Source organism: Physella acuta, unplaced genomic scaffold (assembly GCF_028476545.2).
Source record: "Physella acuta isolate Inbredline_101_S28 unplaced genomic scaffold, ASM2847654v3 ptg000041l, whole genome shotgun sequence".
NCBI lineage: Eukaryota > Metazoa > Mollusca > Gastropoda > Physidae > Physella > Physella acuta.
The window spans coordinates 372624-400009 of NW_026731561.1; the positions used below are offsets into that span (position 1 = coordinate 372624).

A 27386-nucleotide genomic window follows, 5' to 3' on the forward strand; every position below is an offset into this window, starting at 1 on the left:
GCTTTCTCTGTCAGGGGAGCTAATAAAAATTACTTTTTTGTGTGTGTTAAAACAGATTCAGTCTAAGTACTAAGTATGCACTTTCTTTTCAAATAGTGTAAGTACAGATCCAATGTAGATTTAGATCTACATTAGATCTGTACTTAAAATACCAAAACAAATCGTATTTAAATCTATATGGTCATATAGATCTAGATCTTTAACTCTTAAATTTATAATAAATTCACACCCCATTGAAATTGTTATCAATACTTTGTACTTTTGGATCGATAACCCGTAACCGAGTACATTGCAATCCTACTCATCTGCCAGCATGACTCATACTAACTTTGTTGATCTGGACATCTATACACTAAACCCGTAACACATTGTTAGGCTATTTCAAAAGTTGAAGAAAAATAAGTCTCCTAAAAATTTCTTAAATATGAGTTTACTTGTGACTTATAGAATATAGATCTAGATCTACTTCTAGATCTAGATTAGTAGATAGTCTAGGTTCTAGATTATGTTCGACTGTCTGTTCTGAAAATAGGTGAGTAAGAGTAAGCCAGGTTAGGCCACCGTTAGGCCCAGTCAGTTAGGGCGGCCCTACTTTTAAAAATATAAATCTATATAGATTAGGCATTTTGGTAAATTTTGCCTAATTATCTCAGAATGATAAAACACACATAATATTGAAGGCCATAAACTGCCATTTAATAAACCACTAGATTTATCACTGTAGGCCCAGTAGTATTTTTTTTATGAATTTTTTAAGTTGTATGTTAAACAGCTTATATTTTATTGTAAAGTTGCAAAATATTTGGTGTCCTTCTTTGAGTTCATATAGCGTTGTTATTTTTTAACATGTAATGATAAAACTTTGCATATTGATACTAGAGAGTACAGGCAACAGGAATATGCAATTGAAATAAAGATCAGTAAAGGTAAAACCAAAAATAATTAAGACTAATTAAGGGTCATGGCGTTTTTATATAGAGAGCAACGTTAGTCTATTGTCAAACTCCACAACTCTGTTGTTAATAAAGATATATTGATAATACTTTGCATATTGGTGCTAGGGAGTACAGGCAACAGGAATATGCAAGTGAAATACAGCTTAATTAAAAGGAAAACAACTAATAATTAACTTAATAAAGCCCAATTAAGGAGTGCGGTGCCGTTCTACTATGATTGCCACAAGTCACTTTTCATACTGAATATCTATGTTGCTATCGATGATACAAAGATAAAACTTAGCACATAGATGCTTAAGGATGTTGGGAATAGAAATTTACAAGTCAAAAAAATGCTAGGAGAAAAAGACAATCACATATAATAAAGTCTAATTAATGGGGGTGGCACTGAAATCTTGTATCAATAATACCTGTGTATTATACTCATACTGGAATATAATATGGTTAGGATTATGTTGAAATATCTAAATATTAGTAGCATTAGTTATAGGCTACTTTTAATAAGTAGTTAAGGATGGTTAATCAATAGACAGCCTACAGAAACTAGATGAGATGTGTTGCAACCGAAGGATAGACAGCTGCCTTATTTGCTGATCTGAACCTACTGTTTAAAAAAAATTACTGTTGCTTAGTTTAAGTTATAAAATTAAGTCACATTGTTCAAAGTGTTACTGTTTCTGTTTTCTTTTTGACTTTTAAAAAAATGTATCTATCACTGTTGCTTTAGATCACATTATTAAAGTGAAGTGTTAATGTTTCTATTTTATCTTTGACTTCATTTATTTTACTTTCCATGCCTCTATAGATCTAGTAGTATATTTTAGCTATTATTAAATTTTAAAGATAATATACTATAATCTGAGAAATGACCAATTTAATCTTTGTAATTATTTTCTTAATCAGTTTTTCCTGAAACGGGGTAACTAAAGTTTAGATATCATCCATAAGTAATTTTACAACATAATTATATATTTAAGCTTGATGCAATAAATATTAGTTCTATTAGATTCTTATAAGCAATTACTCATTAAAATACATAGATCTAAATCTATTCTATAGGGGCCTAATATTTATAAGGGCCTATTTATTACTATTTAAAATTTTAATTAGGCCTATTATTATTAGGCCTACCCAATTGAAAATGACTAATATGGAAGATTATTAATGAATGGGACTATTAATTCCATTGCTTTAAATTTTATTTAATCCATAAAAAACATTCTATAAGCTAAAATCTTGCCAATTCAATGAATAGTGTTAAACAGTAATATCAAATGTGCGATTTTTTATATTTCATGCATATGGTCTATGGACCGTCATAAAAATTTAAACTCGGCCGTCATTATTAAAATTGCGTAGATCCCCTTCACTTCACGCAAGAAGCAATATCTGGTTATAAAGAGCTAAAAAGCCCCATAAAACCAACATTTCCACCCATCAAAATAGTTTGGCATTACTTATTTACTAGATTAGATCTAGTTTCCTGAACTTATCTCTTTTTTAAATGCCGAAATTTGGTTCTATCGATAATAGGTAACCTCGCGGCCCCTATCGCCCTGTTAAAAAATTGTGTCAGCGGGACCCCCCCCCAAGATTTACCAATGCTTTTTAAGCATGTTCCAATGAAAAGAACTCTATGAAACTGTTATTTTTGTTCTTGAGAATGGTTAGGATGCTCATTACAACTAATGTCTAGCTTATTATACTTTACTTTCTTGCTAAAATTAATACTAATTGAAAGAAGTCGGTTACTGCGTTTAATGAGACGTGCTCGCTAAGATACCTCGATAAAATTGGGATCGATATGTTAAAATGTAACTAATAGTTTTCCATACAAACATAGAATATAAAAACAGCCCACTTTGACGTATCGAATACATTAATTTATCGATTCTCTCATGATAACTAAGCACTTGGATGGAAAATGGCCGAAATTACAAAAGTTGGCTTGAAAAATTTCGGATGTGGCCAGATTAAACAAAATGGCGGACATCGAAATGCCTAATATAGATCTAGACTACTAAAACTCAAGTTTACAAGTTTGATAACTCATTTTTTTTGTTTGTCTGATTTGTTATTGGGAAGAATCTGCATTATGTGTAGAGTGTAGAGCTGTAAAATAGGATTTTGGGTGGTAAACATTGTTCTTTCTTGAGCACACTGTTATTTAAAAACTATTTTAAAGCCATTAATTAATTTATTGAATATTGATATATTCATTGGTAGATTAACCACATTAATTATAAAAGTTTAGAACAATAACTTTACTAATAGTAGGGTTGTTGGTATCGGCCGAGATCGCGGTAAAAACATGACTCGAAATCTCCCATTACTTTCTGATACCGGGCGCACGAGATTTGGTTTTGCATACTAATAAGTTTTTAATTTATGGTAATTAATTAAGTTTAAAAGGTCATTTCCTAATGTTAAATAAAAAGTAGAATGGTTTTCCAGTTGTTTTGATGGCTTAGTGATCTGATTGCATGCTGTCTCTGCTTTGGTCTTATCGCTGTATAAAGGTTAACTTGAAATGCGTTAAAAACGCGATTTTTTAAAAGTTTCCATTTAGATAATGAAAGTTTCCAAAGCATATACATTTCATTTTTATAAAAATGATATTTATTTTTGGATATTTCAACTTTGACATTAGTAAATACTCATTTGAAAGTAGTCACCGTAAGTAGGTCACGTTGCCCCCTTTGACGCCAATGTTATATTTCTTCATCCCGATCTGCCGGCTTTTAGTTTTGATACACCAACAACAGTATTCTTATGTAATGTACAAACAAATCTCCTACTTGTTGTTTTAAAAATATTTTAATATACCTGTCTTTCATTTTTTCAACTCTGGTTCTAGTTTTGCTTGAAGTAAAATTTTGCTGAGTCAGACATAGGTTACCTGTCTGTTGCTAGAATACACTACACTTAACTAAACTAGCTAGATTTATGTGCTAACTGTAATTTTAAGTATTAAAGTTCTACATACCCTTACTTATAGTTATATTTATATGCTGAAAGTCAGAATTCATACACAATACACACATAAAAACATTGATCAGATAACTTCAGTTCACTTTTAACAAAATGGCTTAAAGATGGACTCTACTTCACCTGCCCAAAATAATAAGGCAATTATATGCACATTACAGTGTTCAAGTCATTTACTTTAGATTGCTAACTATGTAGTTCTTTCATTCACTGTATTATATAAAGCATTGCTTTAGAAACATTTTCATATTTGCGCAGCAGTTTTATAACAATGGCTTAAAGATGGACTCTACTTCACCTGCCCAAAATAATGGGGCAGTTATATGCACATTACAGATCTCAAGTCATTTACTTTAGATTGCTAACTATGTAGTTCTTTTATTCACTGTAAAGCATTGCTTTAGAAACATTTTCATATTTGCGCAGCACAGTTTTTTTGGGGTTATGGAAGGAAGCCAACACAAAAATATACTTCTGTATTATTTTTATTCATTTCAACAGCATATACAAGTTCTATATATCATTCTAGCTAAACTCTGCAAATATGAACAAAATACAACTGCAAGTAAAATAACTATGCTCAATTTACTCAGGCATACCATGACTTGTCACAATTGGCCAATGCAAAGACAAGGGGATTCCACCCCTCACAAAAAAATTCGCTAAAAAAAAACGATTTGAGCTAGACAGAAAATCTTTTTTGTTTTGTTTTCAGACACTTCTAACTGACTGATACAGTTCGTAGTTGGTACATGGGTCAAGACATGAAGACAATGTAACATGACATACAATTTGACTTAATTGGTCGCCTGATTAATTTTTTATGAATTAATAGAATTTTTGTTCAAATTAGTAGGCTGTCTCATCAAACTATTCAGCGCTATTATATACGCGTCATCACGTTCAATAGGGCGTCATCACGTTCAATAGGGCGTCATCAATTTCAATAAGTGCGCAATGGTTTTTAGTCATGCAACTCTATTGCATTAAAAAATTTAAAGTACGGAAAAAAAATTCATACAAAATGTTTTAATAACAAGCTTGTATATACTAATGCGCTATATAGTACAAGATAAATGAGTTTCTTTAAATATATAGTAATACACTACTTTTTAAAATAATTATAAAGAAAAGTGTGGGTCTTGTAAATATTAGTAAAGGTATCTAATAGATAATAAACTGACCCACACTTTTCTTTATAGTTATTTAAATAGTAGCGTATTACTATATATTTAAAGAAACTCATTTATTTTATACTTTTTAGTGCATTAGTGTATAAAAGCTTGTTATTAAAATATTTTTTATGAATTTTTAAAAAGTTTTAAGTAGTTAAAAATGGATTAAAATCATGTCTATATCCGCAGTAGTGTTATATAAGAATATTCTAGAAAGTTTAGGGGAGATCACTCCCAGTTTATTTATAGCTTTTCTTCATGGTAGAAGAAAATTTCTTATTTAAAATACTGACACTGAAGTTAACTGAATTCTTTTTTTTTTAGTTTAGTTTTAAATACATGTTCAGGAATGGTTAATTTTTTTTTATCTTACCTTTCCTTTGTATTTTTTAGACATATTTTTGGCACATTTAAGTATTGAAACATAGCGATTATTAGGCTTAAACTATTAAACTAAATTAATATTTTTAAATATCAGTGAAAGACGCTTTTTTTGAGCATTGATTAACATCAAGTATCAAGTTACATCATGTCTGAAAACAGTGATAAGCCACCAGCCCCACCAGTCAGACTTGAAAGTACAAGGTGAGTCACACAACAACTTAATTTCATATGATAATTGATGCTCTTCATGTTTTATATTGAAAAGAAAAATATTATGTATAGGTTTGTTTGTCTATTATATGGTTTATGTAATGAGAGATAATTATATTTTTTAAAGTAAGCCCTTGTGTTGTTTTAATATCAAGAAAAAGAGTTTTATTTTAACAAAATGTCAATTAGCAAAAAACTTTATTTTAATTTATTTAAACTTGCTTTTATACAGAGTAGGCTCTTAGGGAGGAAGTATTGTAATCTTGTATAAAATGTAATTTATCAAAACTTAGACAAATTTTGATGTTTTACACCTTCTTGAATTATAAAAAAAAGACTTTAGTAATTATATCCGTCTGTGTGTGTATATTAGAAACTATAGTTTTGTTTCTATCAATATTTGAGCAATTTCCTTTAACCAAAAGTGATATTTACTCTTTTTGGTTTCTCTTTAAACTGGTAACTTAGAGTTTCAATTCAGTCAAGTAGGCAAAGGTTCAAATAAAAATATCAAAGTATGTATGTAGGTTTCTTCCAACCGTTCAGCAGTTTCTGGTCAATAGAAGTGTTGCTTTATTAACTCTTTTTTTATGCTAACAGATAAAACATCTAGGCTACTCAACAACAGTAGACCTAAATTAGTAAATTACTTAATTATTATTCTTTAAAGTAATTAACTCACACTATTATGCCAAATTGATAGGACTGCTATTTTAGTAATAATTTAATTGAAAACAATACAATTAGATCGTGAACAAATAACATAAGTTTAGTGTTGGAATTTCATCATATTAATCAGTTATTTTAATAATTTAAGGTTTGGGGGAGTGGGGTAGGCAATCTTAGAAAAGTCATTTACTGTAAATTTGGCAAGAAAAATTTTAATATAAACATTAGCTCAATTGCATAAAATAAATGTCATTATACTGTACTTATAATGAGGGTACACATGTTGCAAACACATTATCTGCATAAAGTCTGGAACTTATCCCGAAAAAGTCTGGAATTTCATTTTCAAAATAGTGTACGAACCCTCTATTAATACTAATAGTTTCGCTGTCTTTGTATCTATCTGTGTATCTATCTATCTGACAAGAATGCTATAGAGAAAACACAAGCAAAATAAAAACTTTCACAGTAAAACGGAAACGAAACATGACGTCACATTGGCGCATATAGTAGAAAATTAGAAATTAGTCTACAGCCAGAGAATGCACACAGTAATATTACGTCATTGATTCTCGAGTAAACATTGAATTAAAAAGCCAATGTTGTCTAATCTTAGGAGTGGTTTGCTTGAAGAGTTTCTTTCATACAATTCTTCAGGTAGGGGCCAAGCCCATCCCCCGCGTAAGAATGTCTAAGCCGACCCCCCCCCCCCAGCTCAAAAGAAATGTCGTCATTGATACTCTATAATAAAATTACAGCCTAATTCATGTGTCTAATCTAAAAAGTGGTTTGCTTGCAGAGTTTCTTTCATGCAATTCTTCGGGTAGTGGCTAAGCGCGACACCAGTGTTTCTTTCAGACTTTTTCCTCCGGGGGTAACTTTTTTTTATCCAAAAAGTGTTAAGCGTACACAGTTTTTTTCATGCATTTCTTCCGGTAGGAGCGAAGCCCCGCCCAGGTTCTTCCTTTAGTTTGTATGATCTACAAATGCGACCAGTGTTTCTTTTAGACTTTTTCCTCCCCGGAGAGGGGTGGGGGTACTTGAAATTGGGGGGGGGGGGGTAGAACTTTCTGGGAGGGGGCGGACACTGGAAAAAGTACATAATTATATTTCATTGAATGGGACGGTAGACATGTTTTGGGGTGCGGGGGGGGAGCCCCCTCCTCCCAAGTAGAGTTGCCTGAAAGAAACTCTAATGCGACTTTTGTCATGAGATTAGGTGCATGGTTTAAGGATATTCCTATGACTATATTTTGTATAAATTAAAGTACCGATTCTGGATAAAAATCCGTTTTCAATGTCATTTTTTGTTTCCGGTTAAATTTAAGGTGGTGATTTTGGTTTTAGTTTAGAGAAAATAGACAGCACTATCAACCTAGCGCCCATTGTATCCTTCCTCAACGGGCCATTTTTCTCGTAAATAAGGAGTGTCTTATTACAAGCGTTGGAGTAGGGTCTATTTATGTAACGACTTATATTTTTTGTTTCGCGTACGTCAACAAAAGAACATGAAGAAAATATTAAATATATGCACATTGCTAAAACATATTAAACAGGTCAATGTCAAAGGATATTTTCACTTCGATTCCTAGAAAAACAATACATTTTAATAACAGTAAAGTCAAATAAAACTAATTAATTAGAATGTTTATAAATAGAGCAGGCATTAAAAAGAGATTCAACTCATGCTAAATATTGCTATTTAAGTTAAAAAAAATGTGTTATTCCTACCGCATTGATTTTTATACGTTAAGGCTAATAATAAAAATAGATTAATGTTAAGATAATTTATATTATTTCCTGATTAGTCGGTACAGAGGTTAATAGTTCTTTTTATTTAACAGAAATAGACCAATACTTGACTGAATTAAAACATTTTGTCACTCTGTAAAACACATATAAGCTTGACCAAGATTATTTTTCTTTATAGGTATTCATTCCATATAATTTTTTTGTATTTTCACAGTGCCAGTAGAATGAAATATGATGACAAAAAACAAAAAAATACTTTTTAAAATATTTATTTATTAATTTAATAATGTTTTAAAATAAATTCTCAATCAAGCGATAAAAGTGATATAATATGGAATGCAGTTGATTAATTGTTGCATTCGGAATGTAAAGTTGTTCTAATACATCAAACCACTTATGTCAGAAGTGACACATAATTATTGTTGTTGAAGAGGATAAACAGTTTTTTCCCTTTTAAAGAAGTACTAAAACAAGTTTGAAATGTATGTTAGGGTGTCGCCTAAGCTTTTAATCTTCATTATTTTTCATAATGACTTAAACAATTTATTTACCTTCAATTTGGTACCAATTTTAATTATCAAAATTAATCTCTAGCCTAGAAAATAATTTGTGAAAAATCACATTTGTTTTTAAATGGCTACAATATTGTTTTAAATGGCTACAATGATACGACTGAAACTCAGTGATACAGTGGGTTAGTTTTTAAGGAGTGTTGTTGTGACACGATTCACTGCCGTTCAGCAGAAACGTGTCGTCTGCTAGATTTCTTCCCAATCAAATACACAGCAGACTAAATGGGCGGGCCTAGTTAGCTGTTGTCTTGATCAAGTTATTTTTTGAAGGTTTTGTTTTCACCCTGCATGCTTTTTTAAAATAATTAATGAAATTAGTTTAGTAGGATGTAATATTTAATTTTCTATATTTTAGAGCATTTTTGAGTGAAATCACCACAATATTAAAAACAGCAATTAATGTTTTGCTTACTTTTATTATCTTCTGCATCAAACACTAATTGTCCATTGTTAAAACTAAATCGGTATTGTTGAATAATACAAAAAAATAACAATTTTTAAGTATATATTTCTGAAATGACCATGAAACATTACCATGACGATGGTAAAAACAAGTAGGTCAATAATTTGTCAGTAGTGCTTTTGCATTATAAAGTTAGATTAGCTATTGATTCAGTAACATTTTTGTGAGCCATTCTCTCCTGTTAATGTTTTGATTCTGTGGTGATTCCCATAATTGTATGTTTTTATTTTCATAAATATTTAGAGATCTAAATATCTGAGTTGTTTAGATTGTTTATCCCAATACGAATATTGCTTAGTTACCTCACAACTTCAAATATGTATAAAAAATATACACAATAAAATTTTATATACGTATGATCTTTAATATCAAAGCAACAATTCTTACAATACACCCTTAAGATACAAATTGTATTTGTTTTGGAACCTTGTTCGCATGTTTGTTGAGAATGGAAAGATATAAACTTCCTCATTTTCACCTGCAGGCCATTTATTTATTTTTTAAAACCTGTCAAAGTTTCCATGTTACTCTTATTTCAAAGCAAAATATCGCAAGCTCAATGGCTCTTTTCTAAAATATCAATGTTAGGTTTCTCATAGATCGAGGTACCCTCCAATTGGCTTGATATTTGTCTACGAATTTGCTATCCCTGCTTAATGCTAAAATGTAGAAATCTATGGTACTTGTCTAATTGCATGTTGATATTCACTTTTAAACTGTTACCTCTCACCCCTTAATAGAATTACTAAATATGTTGAATTGGACTATTCTGATGAGTATTGCCTAACTTTTTAGTAAGCCTAAAATGTTATTATTAAATTACTTTTTAAGTTGCAAATTTATTATAGTGTCTTATCTTGAAACATGTCATAGAAACTGCATTTGCAAAGATAGTTTAATGATGACAGTGCTTAGTTTGTGCTAAAAATAATTCAGAGCCATGATGTAAAATGTAATAAAAATATACAATGTCTTTCAATTAATAATTTACAATTAAAATTTAACTCAGGAATGTACCCACTTTACCAAAAGTAGCGCCTCCTAAAAGAATTCCTGGAAATCCTCTAGAAAGCATGCCATCTTTGATTTCAAGCAGGTATACCACTATATTTTTCATTAGCAGCTGGGAATACCTCTACTTATAATAAAATGCTTGCTATGTTAATCTTGTTGCTTGTGTGTTATGTTGTAGTTTGTGTTACATTATAGAATTGCATAGTTAGTACAAAAATAAAAATGCATATGTTATGCTTGTGAAGTTAAAATAAATCTGATAATAATGCTAAAATAAATATTCAGTTTATTGCACTATACGTTAAAATGAAAACAGTGTATTTGAGAGTGTAGACTGATATTATTGATTAAATTGTGATTTGATATATATACATAATTCTGAAATTATGTCTCATTTTGTCTTTTATGTTTTGCTACATCCTTAATCTAATCTCCATGAATCTTTGAGAAGCTACTGAGAATATTCCTGGGAAGGTTTCTGCAATTAAAAAAAAATTAATTTCTGAGAGGCTGTGCCTGGCAGTAGGCTTCTGTTTGTTGCCCAGAGTTTCACCAGTGTGCCTAGCTTTGCACCTGGGATCCATTGGGCTCTGGGTTACTGAATGATATTGGGGTCTTTGTAACTGAATGAATTAATGGTCAAACTTAGGCGCATCCACTGGCTCACTGGTGCGCCAGGGTGTTGACATTCATTTTTAAGTGTACTCTTCACAAGGATATGAGGGCTACTGCCCCAGCAGTAAAATACGGTTTAGCGCTCCTAGTTTCCCAGCAGCTACCTGCACAGAGAGTCAGGGGTAGTACTTAATTCAATTATCTTACTGCAACAGGGGCAGCCTCCGACACCCTAGCTGTCAGGTGATCCATAGCGATCCTATATTTGATTTAACCCTTATCATATGTTGTGATTTACCTGCTTTCGTGCCTCAACAACTGAGCTCCAAGTAATAACTCTCTGGCTTTGAATAATTCAGTTTAAGCCTGCACAACTTTTGAATATATACATACATATATGCATAAACATATATATATATATGCATAAACATATATATATATATATATATATATATATATATATATATATATATATATATATATATATATATATATATATATATATATATACATATATATATATATATACATATATATATATATATACATATATATATATATATACATATATACACATATACACATATACATATATACACATATACATATATACACATATACATATATACACATATACATATATACACATATACACATATACACATATACACATATACACATACACACATACACACACATACACACATATACCCACATACACACATATACACACATATACATATATACACACATATACACACATATACACACATATACACATATATACACATATATACACATATATACATATATACACATATACACATATACACATATATATATATATATATATATATATATATATATATATATATATATATATATATATATATATATATATATATATATATATATATATATATATATATATATATATATACATACATATATATACACATATATATACACATATATATACATATATATATATACATATATATATATACATATATATATATATACATATATATATATATACACATATATATATATACATATATATATATACATATATATATATACATATATATATATATATACATATATATACATATATACACATATACACATACACATATACACACATATACACATATACACACATATACACATATATACACACTTATACACACATATATACACATATACACACTTATACACACTTATACACACATATATACATATATACACATATATACACATATTTACATATTTACACGCATATGCATATTTACACGCATATGCATATTTACACGCATATGCATATTTACACGCATATGCATATTTACACGCATATGCATATTTACTCGCATATGCATATTTACACGCATATGCATATTTACACGCATATGCATATTTACACGCATATGCATATTTACTCGCATATGCATATATACATGCATATGCATATATACATGCATATGCATATATACACGCATATGCATATATACACGCATATGCATATATACACGCATATGCATATATACACGCATATGCATATATACATGCATATGCATATATACATGCATATGCATATATACATGCATATGCATATATACATGCATATGCATATATACATGCATATTATACATGCATATGCATATATACATGCATATGCATATATACATGCATATGCATATATACATGCATATACATGTATATGCATATACATGTATATGCATATATATGTATATGCATATATACATGCATATGCATATATACATGCATATGCATATATACATGCATATACATGTATATGCATATACATGTATATGCATATATATGTATATGCATATATACATGCATATGCATATATACATGCATATGCATATATACATGCATATACATGTATATGCATATATATGTATATGCATATATATGTATATGCATATATATGTATATATATATAAAATATACGAGCCGACCTGTGTCGTACCATACGCCACTATTTAGTTGTTTTATTTTCTACTTTTTAGCAATTCATAATTTGTCAATGCTGCCACTGAATATATTTTTTTAACATAATGATAAGGTATGGGTAAGATCACTGTATTGCTCACACACCTTTTTACTGATAATTGTAAAAACAATATTTACAGAGTTTTCCTGATGCAAAAGCTATGATTCTGATTGAAAAATGAACAACTATACAAGTTATTCTTTATTTAAAATTTACTTATTCATCTTTTGGAGGAAGTTATACTCTTATCCACAGTGTTTTAGCTAAATTTACTCAAGGTATTTAAGTATATGCTCATTAAGTACATCTGTATTTGCTGATCATCTTGACTCATACTAACGTTCTTGAAGTTGTGTGAGAATGTGTTTAATTTTACTGTACATTTATACAGCTTCCTTTCTCTCTCTCTCTCTCTCTCCCCCCCCCCCTCCTCTCCTCCCCCTCCCCCCCCCCCCCCCCCCCATATTGTTGCATAGAGTTTTTAACACAATCCATCTAAAATATTTGCATCTGTACAAGATGCCTTAGGAAAATGCTTTAGGTCAACAATTACCCTATGTTTCTAGACTGATCTTAAAAATCAAAGTAAATAGACCTCCTGTATAAAAGAGGTTTATATTATATTATTATATTATATTATATTATATTATATTATATTATATTATATTATATTATATTATATTATATTATATTATATTATATTATATTATATTATATTATATTATATTATATTATATTATATTATATTATATTATATTATATTATATTATATTATATTATATTATATTATATTATATCATATCATATCATATCATATCATGTATCATATCATGTATCATATCATGTATCATATCATGTATCATATCATGTATCATATCATATATCATATCATATATCATATCATATTATATAATATTATATCATATCATATTATATTTATTATATTATATTATAAGAGCTGACCCGTGACGTACCATACACCGCTATCTAGTTGTTTTATTTCCTACTTATCAACAATTCATAATTTGTGAATTCGACACTACCCCATTGCCATGCCTCCCCCACCCACACTCCCCCCCCCCCCCAACCCCACCCCATCCCGCCCAGTGAAAGCAGCTGTTTACAGACGGATAGGAAAATATCAAGCAGAACTTGTTATCTCTCCTTAGTTTCAAATCGTTTAAAAACTAAATTATCTGCCCCTAATAGCCGTCACTTATTGGAACCTTATTGGGGCTCTACTATGGTAAACATTCAGGGTGAACCACAACCCACCTGACAGGTGGGGATGAGGGTGGTGGCTAAACTGCGTGGTGTCTTCTATGGTCCCCATGAAGAGAATTATATATAGATTCTATATAAAATTACATCCTTGTTCTTGCTTCGCAACATTAACCATATTGTGTGGCATAAAAATAAAGGTGTTTGAAATTTTGTTTAGACAGAGATCTAGTATGGAAATAAAAAAATTATTTCAAGTTTTTAACATTTTAACTTTAAAAAAAAAATCCTAACACAATTTAAGGGGATTTATACATTATTTTAGAAAGTATAATTTTATTTGAAGTTCATATTCATTATGCTGTGTACAATTTGCTAATATGAGTAGCATTTTATTAAATGTATTTGTAATACACATTGAAACACTATAGTATATAGTTGCATTTCATAAATAATCATTTTTTTAAAAACCAAATTATTTTAATTAGCAGCTGTTTAGTATCAAAAGTTGCTAGCATTAATTAATTTATCTTAACCTGATTGGTAGACCATCTTCCCATGTATTCTATTTTATGATGGTATTTGCTGTTTTACTTCAACAATTGAGTTAAACTGCTATTTTTATGTCAACTAATTTATTGTTAGAATTTCTTGTACTTTGATAAAACATTCATTTATGGGTTTTGATTCCATCTAAGCTTAAATTACACCAGTAACTTATAAATACAACTACTGACCTTGAGTTAAACTGTTAATACAATTAATAATAGAAAGATGATTTAGTAATAGATTATTTAGAATTTGACATTTTTTTACTGTAGAGAAACACTATCTCAAGATTATAAACCACTACCTAAAGAACCAGACAGCAGAGAAGAGAAAAAGAAAAAAATCATCAAAGGTATCATTTATAAGATAAACAATTTTTATTACTGTTTTGAATATTAACATTTAAACCAATAAGCAGAAAATATTTTCTTACCTCTTTATTGCATTGTTACCAATAAGAGTCCTAGCGGTAGAGCGCTAGACTGCTAGCCCGAAAGTCTCAAGTTAAAGAAAGTAGAATGTCCCAGAGCCACCCAGCTCTGAGGGGTACTTAACTTGTACTTACATTAGGGAAACAAAATGTGGTTGGGCAAAGAGCTGACCACATTATCCCTTCATATGCCAAGGTTAAGAAACATACAAACATAATCTATTTCATCTGCCCAAATTTACTGATAAGCCACATAGATAAAAATAAATAGTTTTAGGCAAATGTTTTAAAGAGAGTTATTTTGAAAAGATTTTCTTAAGTAGTGAGTTTAGACAATGAAATATATTGAAAGTCGAGTATAGGCAGAGACCTACACATAAGGAGCTTTTTAAAATTTGAAACAGTTTATTGTGTATTTTCAAAACGACTTGAAACTTTTTGTTTTGCTTTTTGTTTTACTACAGTTCATGCAAGTCTTTCAAATGGTAATTTTTTTTTAGGAAGTAAAGTTACAAAACTACCAAATGACAAGCCTGTTATATCTTTTCCTTCCAACTTTGAGCACACTGTTCATGTTGGCTTTGACCCACATACTGGAGAGTTTACTGTAAGTAAAAAGAAAATTTAAGAAAAGATATCCAAATATCAAGAGCATTATAGACTATAGAGACTAGTTGCTTTCACTTTGATAAGATTATTTTTTAATTTACAATGATTAACAATAACTGCATATTTAATGTTTAATAGTTACTGAATATCAGTTATCTCAAGCTTACACTCTTTTTTTAAATTGTATTTCATCAACAGGGGATGCCAGAATCATGGGCAAAATTGTTGCAGTCTGCAAATATTTCCAAATCAGAACAAAAGAAAAATCCACAAGCTGTACTAGATGTTCTAAACTACTATGATACCTCATCTAAAGAGCGTCAAGATGAAAAGTTTATGCTCAATGTAAATTCTTCTAGTGAGTTTTCGCATTTTAATAAGTTTATTTTAAATTTATTGTGAGCTAATTTGTATGCACATAAAGAAAATATATTGTGCATACAGTTTAAAACAAAATAATTTGTAGAACTATTAACCAGTGTTTGTACTAGTATAAAATACTTTTATTTGCAGGTGCAAGCTCATCCAAGTCAAATCTTTCAGATAAGCTCTCGGCTATGGTTGTTATATCACAGGTAATGATAAATCTCATTTTAAACCATTCATGATGTAACAAAACGTAGATAGTCCACAATGGCTTTTCATATGATATCAGAGTTGAAACAAAACTCATCTAAACCATACAAAATAAGCACTTTTTAATTTGTTATCTAAACCAACCATCTTCTTTGTTTTTTAACTCACAGTGGGGCGTAGACTATTTACATCTTTCCATGCTTTTGTTTTAATATTTTTTCCATTTCTTTCTTACTTATTCCAATAATTTTCACGTCTTTTTTTACTTGCTGTCAATTGTTTTTGTATCTCCCTTATTTTGTATTATCCATTTTGATTTGATGATATGCTTTTTCTGCTAATGTTTGTCCTTGGTTTCATTAACGTATTGCCTATCCATCTCCACTTTCTTTTCTAAATTTCTTACTCCACTGGGATTTGTTGTGTCTGTTCAAGGAATGTGACTTAACCAATGTTTCCGTTTCAGCTGCAATTTTCCTCAGCTATAATTTTCTCCTACTTTGTTCAGCGAATTTCTGAATTTAGCAGACTTTTGCTTTTTTTTTTTTAGAAAGTTTAAAAAATTTAAAAAGTCAGAAATAACCTCTACAGAAACAGCCCACATAATGCTCAAACGGACAATCAACCATGCCCATTTCTTTTCAATTGGACGATTACGCGAGGTCTAATGGTGCCAGATTTAGATTTATTTTAGGTCGCAATTCTGAATTAAGCTGATTTATTATTTTGCTGATTTATATTTTTTGTTGAAATTTTCTGCCTAGATTTTCAGTTACATACTTAAAAAAATACCAGGTTAAGTAATCTAAAATGTTGCTGCTCTTAAAATGGAACGTGCAACTCCTGAGCCATGTGTGTTAGTCTGTAGCCTAATTTATCTACCGATATTTTAACTCACCCTTTGTGTTTTTAAAGCTACTCAACTCTGTCGTTTCTCTCTGCCTCCTCAAATTGATATCGAAAAGGTGACTATGAGGACTAGACTAACCCACCTCTCCTTATAGCAAGGGTGGCTCTTGTGACCTCACCATGACCCTCAAGTACTTGTTTGGTACTGCTTCTTTAGGGAAAAAAAATGACGTCTCAACCAATCTCAATGAGTTATTTTCCTGCAATGATTACTTACTGATTTCAAAACTAATGTGAAACTCACTGTGACCCTGACTATCAGGTTTGTGGGGTAAAATACTAATAACTATCTACAGCTATTCCATAAGCGTAAAGGATGGGGCTCGGCAATTAAAGTGGTTCATTTTTGTTCATATTTTTTTACAAGTATTAATTCCAAAACACTTTTTAAAATAACATCCATCACATTAACTAAAACTTACAAATTACAGTTAATCTAAATCTAGACTCTTTATTGTGGAAGACATTTTACTACATTTTACCAGGCCCATCTTTGAAAGAATATAAAGCATAATTTAAAATTGAAATTGAGAGTACAACTAGATCATTATAGTTTAAATTAGTTTAAATTTAGGTTAATGTTAAAATAAAATTTTATATCCACTTTTGTTAAATTATAAAATTTTATTTTAAAAATAGCTTATAAGGTAAACATTAAATTGCAATTTGACAAATCTTCATAGTTGTTTTAGAGTAACATAATTTTCTTTTATTTTACATGTTAGCAATATTAAACAATTAATTAGTACAATAATGATGTGAGACTGCTTTAACTGTGATAAAACATGTAGAGTTCCTGTAAAAAAAAAACAACTATTTTTTATGGTCTGGTCACATCCCTGCCTTTACCATACTGCTGTGTAAATACTTTGCCAAGCCATTTTATATTTAATATTTGTCATAAGCCATCCATAGTGAGACTTAAAAACACCACATAAACAATAAATCGCAAATGTTAGCAAAATTTAAATGAACAAAAAAATAATGAAAAAAGTAGTTAAATTATGAAAGAAATACTGGTTTAAGAAATTTTTACTTATTAGATAAATAAATAATATCATTAAATAGAATTGTGTCGCTCTTAAAGGTGTTATTTTCATGACTACATTTGTGTGACTTGGACTTTTTCAAATAGATATTGCTCTAAATCAAAACACATTAACACTTCCATTTACAATTATAAAGTTTTTTGTAATGTGTGTTTTTTTTTGTTTTTATTTTACTAATAAAAGACACACAATTACTATAAAATGCTTCATTCATTTGATAAAACTGCTTGGTCTTTAGATGAAACAGGATTCAAGCCCAACAGCCTCAGGGGATGGGGAAGAAGAAGAAGAGGATAACCCACCACCACCAATGCCAGCACGACCAGATAAAACTAAATCTATTGTAAGCTTGACTTTTTTTTATTCAGTAAATCACTCGTTTACTGTAACTAGAAATTTCACACATTTTAGTCAAGCTTTTTATAAAACAGATTAAATCTTGTATTTTCTTATTTATATATTTTTATTTATTAATACTTTCTTTTTATCATTTAGTATACAAAACCAATAGAGCAGGATGAAAAGTCAGGAGATACTGGAGTTGATAATAAAATAGAAAAGCCCAAAAAGGCTAAAATGACAAGTGAAGAAATAATGGAGAAATTGAGAACCATAGTTTCCATTGGTGATCCAAACAGAAAATATACCAAAATGGAAAAAATTGGACAAGGGTAAGTAGACAAATGCATATTTTCTTTCATGCTAAATATTTAACTCACCATTCAAATCCACCACTGAATCTCATTAAATTATTGAAAATAATTAAAATTTGTATTTCTACAAACATTACAATCAAATGATTAGAATAAAATTTTATAATCTGCAATATTGTTTATTTTTGAATCTTTAACAACTGTTCTAAAGTAGTACAAAGTCATTTAAGGTTAGTTTATACAGAGTGTTAGACTATATAAAAAAATTAATTGAACAGTTTAAAAGTATTTGTGGAATATTAAACATTTTCAAATTATTAGCTTTTTTTTGGAACATTTTTGTATTAACATGTGACATTTTACTTACTTGAATTGGAATTACAATTGCTTATTTTATTGCTGATTTTATGGGGGACACATCAACACAAAACCATTTTTATTTAGTATATAGTATGTTTTTCTAAAGCATTCCACCATGCTCCCATGATTCAGATTTTATTGTTGTGTAAAATATAATCTGCCATTTTTCAGAGCTTCAGGTACTGTGTACATAGCTGTAGAAGTGGCCACAGGAAGAGAAGTGGCTATTAAAACAATGAATCTATCTCAACAACCAAAGAAAGAATTGATAATTAATGAAATTCTTGTGATGAGGGAAAATCAGAATCCAAATATTGTCAATTACTTAGATAGCTACTTGGTAGGAGAAGAATTATGGGTAAGTTGTGTGAAAAAAATAGCATTTTTAGCTCCAGTACTATGTAAAAATAGAACTGTTGCCACACTTGTGTATAATTATATACATTTTTACCTTCAAGGGCACCACAGTCATGGATGGAGGTGGGGGGGGGGGGGGGGAGTAGTGTTTTGGACAAATGTGATGGCGGGGAGTCATTTAAAGTTCCTTTTTTTTTTAAAAACTAGTTTGGTAGTTATTTTGCTTTTTTAAAGCTTATCTAGTAAACTTAATTTAAAAATTGATAATGTGCCTTATCTGCTAAAATTGGCGGTGACCCATGTTTTAGCAGAGTAAAATTAGCTAGCTAAGAGTAAAAAATACCCATATAATTTCACTAGTTATATTCTCACTAGCTGCATACCAGTGCTTCGACATAGTAAATTTTTTTAAAATAATACAGAAAATACAAAAAAAAATTAAGAAATCAGAAGTAAAACTCTGTACTGACTAATCAGGAAATAATAAAAGTAATCTTAACAAATCTATTTTAATTATGAGCCTTAACCTAATAATAAATGCAGTAGGAATAAAAAAATATTACTTAAATAGCAATATTTAGCACAAGTTGAATTTTTAAAAAATCCCCCCCCCCCCCCACACACACACACATAATTATGAAACATTTTAATTAATTAGCTTTTTGACTCTACTGTTATTAAAATGTATCCATTTTTTTAGTGGAAAAAAACATAAAAGAGTTAAAACTTTACCATCAAAAAATGAAAGTCATTGCATAAATAACCCCAACTCCAACACTTACAATAAGAGAAAGCAAGCAAGTAAAGTGCTTGACGTGTTGGTGTTTACTTTTATGTGTCTAGATTCTACAGTGATGACGGATCGACTGACACACTACCAGCTGGCTTATATTATAAATGTTTAAGGGAAGCAAGTATTTTTTAAAAAGGATTGCTGATTTTGGGGAGAGGGATGTGTGGCATCATTTTTGAAGAATCTGAATGGTTTTTCACAAACAAATCAACTTCAAAGCTGTTCATAGTTTTTTTGTTTTAAAGGCATAAAATGGGTTACTGATAAAAAGCCTTTGTTACTGAAACATTTTGGTTACTAGCTAAAAGATCTTGGGTTAGCCTGCCCTGGTTCACACACAAACAGTGGCTAAACAACCAATCCATGATTTACATTAAAAATAAGGATCTGTTAAAACACTCAAAATAATGTCCAAGATAAAGTAAAACAGTATTACATCTTGTTTTTAAATTGCATCTGATTAGCCTAGGATGAAGAATAAAACAATAAACCATTATTGATATAGGTTGTTATGGAGTTTTTGGCTGGTGGATCTCTAACTGATGTTGTTACAGAAACTTGTATGGATGAAGGTCAGATAGCAGCTGTATGTAGGGAGGTAAGATAGATTTTTAGATCTAAAATGTATGATATAAAAAAACAGCCCACAAATGATAAATACTTTTTGCTTTAACTTACTGTTTGTATATATTGATGTATTGAAAATTTGTTACTTTCATTTTACCTTTTATTTATCTTATGTTTAGTGTTTACAAGCACTAGAATTTTTACATGATAACCAAGTGATACATCGAGATATCAAAAGTGATAATATACTTTTGGGCATGGATGGAAGTGTTAAACTAAGTAAGTGTGTTAAACTAAGTAAGAATTCAACTATTTTATTTTTTAAGTCAAGATAGATTTTTAATGGGGCTATTATCCCTAGAGAACTACCAATAACATGTTCAAGGTCACCTATATCAAGGGCATGGGCAATTTTCCAAAATGCTATCATATCTAGCATATAATTATAACTCAAAGAGTTAAGTCTAAAAAATAAAAAATAGCCAAAAATGTCCTGCCGTTGCTATGGTGATGGCAGCCATCTTGGAATTTTCTTATCATTTTAACATTGAAATAACTTTCTTAATTATTATTAAATTAGTTATTCTTTAGTTATACATATAGATACATAGATAAAGTATAAGTAACTCTAAACTTCTTTTCTCGTTCTATTTGAATTATTAAATCCTTTTTTCCCTGTTAAGTTGTTTAGAACACAGTAATTTAAAATACATTGGAATAAGAACATTTTAATAACCAATACCTAAAGATAATGGAAAGGATGAAAGTGTGTGTCATAATAGTAAAATTGCTATAGAAATTACTAACAAAGGTTTGAACTTTTTCGTGAATTGCTTATAATTAGATTATAAAGGGATATTAGAAAAATAAAATTGGAGATACAATGTCAAATAATTATTCTCTCATAGCAATACAAAACTCCATTGCTAAAAAAGTGTTAACAATTGAACATTGTCTCTCTGAAACAGCTGACTTTGGCTTTTGCGCTCAGTTATCTCCTGAGCAGAGCAAAAGGTCAACAATGGTTGGAACACCATACTGGATGGCACCTGAGGTTGTCACTAGGTAAACATTCAGAATTTTTTAATTCACATTTTGCTCAAATTTTGACTAAATAATACTTGGAATTTTTTTTTAATTCACTGTTCAAAAGCAAGATTTTAAATAAAAACATCTAAATTGTTTATATATAAGTTGGCATGGTTGAATCGGTAAAGCTCATGGTTGCCCAACCAAAAAGCTCAAGAGTTTGATCTTCCAGGCACATGAGGCTGGATTGCTGTGGACAGCAACCCCTCTAGGAAAGAAAACTAATCAAACAACCACTGTCTTGTATTTCATTCTTGGATGAGCAAAGGCTATGGGAGCAAATCTCGAAAAAAGCAGGCTGAAATTGGAGTCAACACCCTATATGGTGCATGACAGGTTGACACATAATACTTAATTATGTTGGAGGAAACACCATCCAACACTACAATTTAGAACAAAGAAGAGGAAGTTAATATTTATAACACAACAATGTCATAATACCTGCCCACCCGTTATAATACACCCCCCTACATATCATAATAAAATTGTTTTGGATTAAGATTAACTCCCACCCCACCCAAATCAATTACCCCATTTGTAACAAAAACTCTTTAAAATACCTATTTTTCATGATTTTGGCGAGAAACACAGCATTATAAAGATTGTTTGAAATTGGTTCACAGTAAAATAAATGATTTCATTATATCTATAAATATTAGCTATATTCACAATTGGGCTGGCCAGTTTCCATTTAGGCAGACTTTAGCCCTAACATGTATACAACTAAAACCATTTGAGTTAGCTTGTTGTATTCCACCTTTGCCCTAATTAAAACTGAAGGAATACATATTTCTACAATCTATTATTTCAGAAAACAATATGGACCTAAGGTTGACATCTGGAGTTTAGGAATAATGGCAATTGAAATGATAGAAGGAGAACCCCCATATTTGAATGAAAATCCTTTGAGGGTAATGTTATGTTTGCATGTCTTTTAAGCTAAATTCCTATTTGCATGAGTAATAACTCTTGATTTCTATCAGTATATACTAATCAAAACAAGGTGAATCGTGTTTGTTATTTAATAAAGAATTCAATTTTTAGCTTTTTTTTAATTGGATTGCTATATTTTTATTTATTTTGAGCTATTTTAATCTCATAATCACCTGTTATATTGTTTTCAGGCATTATATCTTATAGCTACAAATGGAAAGCCAGAAATTAAAGAAAAAAGTAAACTGTCCCCTGTCTTCCAAGATTTTCTTGACAAATGTTTGGATGTAGATGTAGATAAAAGATCTTCTGCATCAGAGTTGCTCAAGGTATACAATTACTTATTGCTTGCTTATCTGGTAACTTCTATATTTTTTCTAGTTTTTATACTTCAGTCTTTAATAACTACACTGTTTAAAAATATTTCAGCATCCATTTTTACGACTAGCTAAACCATTGGCAAGCTTAGTGCCATTAATAATGGCAGCTAAAGAAGCACAGAAAAGTGGCCATTAAGAAGGAAACAATTTATCATATCATGTCACAGAAATGGATGACCTCAAGACTTTTCTCTTTTACCATTTTGATCTGCAAATGTATCAAGAGAATTATTTCATTCATACAAATGATCTTCCCATAAATGCAAAGGACTCCAGTCAATGATAAATTTGTTGGATTTTTAAAAGCATTTTTGTCTGCAGTAATGCTAACAGCTTTATAAAGCTATTTATTTTAACAAATTTGGAAATGAAAAACAACTATTAACCTTACTAATAGCGATGCTTATTTGTTTTAATTCTTTAAGACCGAAATGACGCTCCCAGCAGTTGACAGGCTGGCCTGCCATAACGTAACGACGCTCCCAGCATCCTATAAAATTTTCTCTATTTAATTAGTTGTTTTTCAGAATCCAAGTTTTTAATCAGAAATCTAGGTCATGATAACGCTAGAGCGGCCATTTTTGGTTGTATTTACTTCTTGCAGTTTTTTCATTTGGTTGATTTTTGTATTTTATTAAAAAAAAATTGTTTAAACAACTTGCAAAACAGCATTTTTTAACACTGCCAAATGCCGTTCTAATGAGTTAAATTATAACTAAAAAATATGGCGCTTTTATAAACTTAAAAATAGGTTTCAAACTTTAACTTTATTCACAACTCATTTAAGACTTGTCATCTTAAGAATATGATCATACAGTTATCACATTTTTTAATGAAATGTTTGTTTTATATGTACCTAGGCATCAAGAAGTTGAGCAAAAGGCATGTTATAGCTTACTGAAAATGTTATGAGTTAGATTTCTGGTAAAAATGTAATGGCTTCCAATGTGAGTTGTAGCTATAAACCTACACAACTTTGATTGGACTTAAGTAAATGTGGCTACACATTTCTTTTACTTTTATATACTTTTAGTAAGGATTAGCAATATTTGTCTGCCTTACGGTACTTTAATACCCAGTTCTTCCAATGACTTTTTATCAATGTACAAGCTATATTGTACTCATCATTAAATAAAATGCATGTGTTTTAGTTAACTTGATATGTGAAGGTTCTTGCTGCACTATAAATCCTACAATAAATACTTTGAGGGCTAAGCTAGAATATTTGGATAAGCTCATAATAATGTTATACAAACTACGTCAGTGAACTAGTTTTTAACAGACACCATAGCCAAGAAGCTAACCAATAGATATTATTTCCATACATTCAAGAAACAAATATGAAAACACCAGTTGACAACTAATATATTTAATTTTTAATCAATTCGATTTTTAGTCTTAAATCAGCATTGTAATTGAAGTAACAGAGCCTGTTGTTTACTTTAATGTCTTTTCTTATTACTATTGAGCAGTATTCTTTTTACTGGTGAACATTGATGGGCTTGTTCTGATGGTGTTAACAGTACCTATGAAAAATATTCCTACTTTAGATTGGTAAACATTATTTTAACTATGTTGGTCTTCAAATAAATATTTCTTTAACTTCTTTACAGTTACATTTTTGTATATAGAAGTTCATTACCTACAGATAGCGCCTAACTTTCGATGTTGTTTTTATGGTACAACACATTTTAATGTAAATAAAAAAAATTATGGTCATGAGTTTGCTGTACATCATATATTATTCATGAAGCAATTAATTATAATTATTTTACTAGTACTAATTTATGACTTTTCAAAATAAAGACTAATTTTAAATTCCAGAGCACAAACTACTGTTACGATTGCAACAATTTCTTTTTACATTATCATTAGTTAGACGACACTAGTATTGAAATTAATATCTTGCTAAATTATTTATTAAATTGTTTGTTTTTATTAAAAATAAATAGGTTGCTTTAAAAGTTAAAAGGCTGTATGTAAGTTGTTGTATTTTACAAAATATATGTAGTTCAGAAAAATGTTGAAAGGTTTAACAAAAACTTACAAATAATTTTACTCACAAAGTAATTTTATTAGATGATTTTGGTTTCACTGAAGTTGAAAACTGGCATTATAAACTTACACTACACTCACTACTTCCTTTCATATATGAAACAGTTGTGTGATCTCATTGAATAAAAGAAATGTACTAAGCACATTTGAATCATTCAGGGGTGTGGTTTCAGCATTAAGGTAAAGGCCTATTCTATGAATGTGCTCTCACCATTGTTGAACCTCTTCCTGAAAGAGCTTTCTGAACTCACTTGGTAGGACAATTTACTCCACTTAATTAACTAAGTAACTTCATGCATCTTCACTATAAATTACAATTAAAAAACTTTGGTTTGTAAAAGTTTTTAAATTTAGTTTAATGATTTAGAATTATTCAGATCATTTTGTGCTTTTTAAAAAAATTTTGCTGGTTATTATGGTTTTTAATTTCGGTTTTGAAAAAAATTACCAGTAGGAAATGTTTATTTATTATGAATGACATAAATGTATTTGAATTGTATGCTGATATTATTATGTGATTAATGCTTCAATAAACATTGTGTACACATTATTGTTTGTTTCTGCCATCCTAGGAACAATTTTAAAATGTTGAGTACAATAAAATTTGCTCTGCTTTGGGTTAAGAAAATTTATTGTGAGCTATGTCAATATCAGAACCTTTCAGCATTACAAGATTCTTTCATTATTTTGAAGTTTTTCTTTCCTTTGTAATACAAAAAAATTGAGAATTTTATCTAGTTTCAGCTTATATCATCCGAAAGTTGGGGCGCTAAGCAACAAAAAAGTTGACAGTTAACATCCTTAGAAAAAAATAGGGTTAAAAGGAACCACATTTGACTCTTTAACAATGCTTTAATTTGCTAGTGCTTGTATATTTTTTAAAGCACTGTATTCTTGCTGTAATTCTGTTAATGAATATATTTACACTTGCTTAAGTTAAGGTGCTATCAATTTTTAATAAGCTTTTTATGTATATTACTCATAATTTACAATTTTTAAAAATTTCTCTTTATTCACTCCATAATTTTTGTATAAAAATGAGTGTAAATTACTGAATAGTGTATATAAAATTCCATTTTTTTCATGTCTAATTTTGTTTCAGTAGTGGCCAATGGAACCAATTTGTAAAGTCTTAATTTCAACATTTTCTATTTGGTTTCATGCAAGATTGTATGTAATAAATCAGGTGAGACAGGTTATGATTTATTAAAATAATTCAGGGTTCAAAAGCTTGCATAAATTTCAATGTTTGACCCTCAACAATTTGGAAAGAAAATAGTCTTAAAATATGGTAAAGCATGGCCAAAGACATTTTTTGAAATTCATAAATAATCAGGTTTCAAAAAGTAGCAGTCAATTAAAAACTTAAAGTATATCAGTTGAAAAAATACACTAAGTGCTCTTTTTGTTTATATGATACATGGTCTAAAAAGGCTCCTTTCCAGCTAATATAGACCAAAACTGTTAAATAATGATTTGCAACATCAAGAGAATCATGAGCTATGCAACTGTTGCATACAATATTTTTTTCATTGCTCAATGTGCACTCAGTTTTAAAAAGCTGTGCTATTATATATTATTTTGATATTCTATGTAACTGTCAATTACTGTCATGTAGTTTTACAAAAAAAAAAAATAGTTCCCATGAAGCAGACAAATATAATAGTATGCTCTGTGGATTGTTTTGTTCTTTTTGTTTTTTGAATGCTGAGGTTGCTAAATCCATTGCATGAGCATAAAATTAAATATACTAACCAAAAAAAAGGTGTTCATAACAAGTTATGTTCTTTTCTTGTGCTTGAAATTATTTGTATGTGTTTTAAAAATTGAGATAAAATCATATATAGCATGTGGCTTTATTCAAAACAGTGTGGCCAAACAAAATTGTTTTTAACATCAATACTCAGTTCATCAATTGTTCATGACTTGTACTATTTTTCTCTCTCTGAGTAGCTCCTAACTGAATTTTGATACCTAAATTCTTTCACAATTCCTGATATATTAAAATGTATGAATAAACAGTGCACAAATAGTGCAC

The 27386-nt window shown here is 29.7% G+C and overlaps 1 protein-coding gene across 4 annotated transcripts; it reads left to right on the forward strand.

Annotated features, from left to right (window-relative positions):
- Positions 1 to 27375, forward strand: LOC131944104 (serine/threonine-protein kinase PAK 1). Of its 4 annotated transcripts, none has more exons than XM_059304615.1 (16): positions 1 to 73; positions 5598 to 5704; positions 10179 to 10265; positions 14861 to 14940; positions 15519 to 15625; positions 15826 to 15985; positions 16141 to 16202; positions 18400 to 18504; positions 18657 to 18832; positions 19346 to 19532; positions 20830 to 20922; positions 21071 to 21170; positions 21860 to 21956; positions 22792 to 22891; positions 23105 to 23242; positions 23343 to 27375. In XM_059304615.1, exons 2-16 carry the CDS (start codon positions 5649 to 5651, stop codon positions 23427 to 23429), a joined length of 1635 nt encoding a protein of 544 aa, XP_059160598.1. In that variant the 5' UTR covers positions 1 to 73; positions 5598 to 5648; the 3' UTR covers positions 23430 to 27375. The 4 variants fall into 4 exon arrangements, with proteins under 4 accessions (XP_059160598.1, XP_059160614.1, XP_059160606.1 ...); XM_059304623.1 differs by lacking the exon at positions 1 to 73 and adding an exon at positions 484 to 532; XM_059304631.1 differs by lacking the exon at positions 10179 to 10265.
- Positions 27376 to 27386: the final 11 nt, after the last annotated feature.

Bases quoted from the DNA above. Each gene is read 5' to 3' on its own strand.
- LOC131944104 (XM_059304615.1), top strand. From the start codon at position 5,649: ATGTCTGAAAACAGTGATAAGCCACCAGCCCCACCAGTCAGACTTGAA. The intron at 10,266-14,860 runs GTATACCACTAT...TTTTTACTGTAG, and splicing joins CCATCTTTGATTTCAAGCAG to AGAAACACTATCTCAAGATT. The intron at 19,533-20,829 runs GTAAGTTGTGTG...TTATTGATATAG, and splicing joins TGGTAGGAGAAGAATTATGG to GTTGTTATGGAGTTTTTGGC.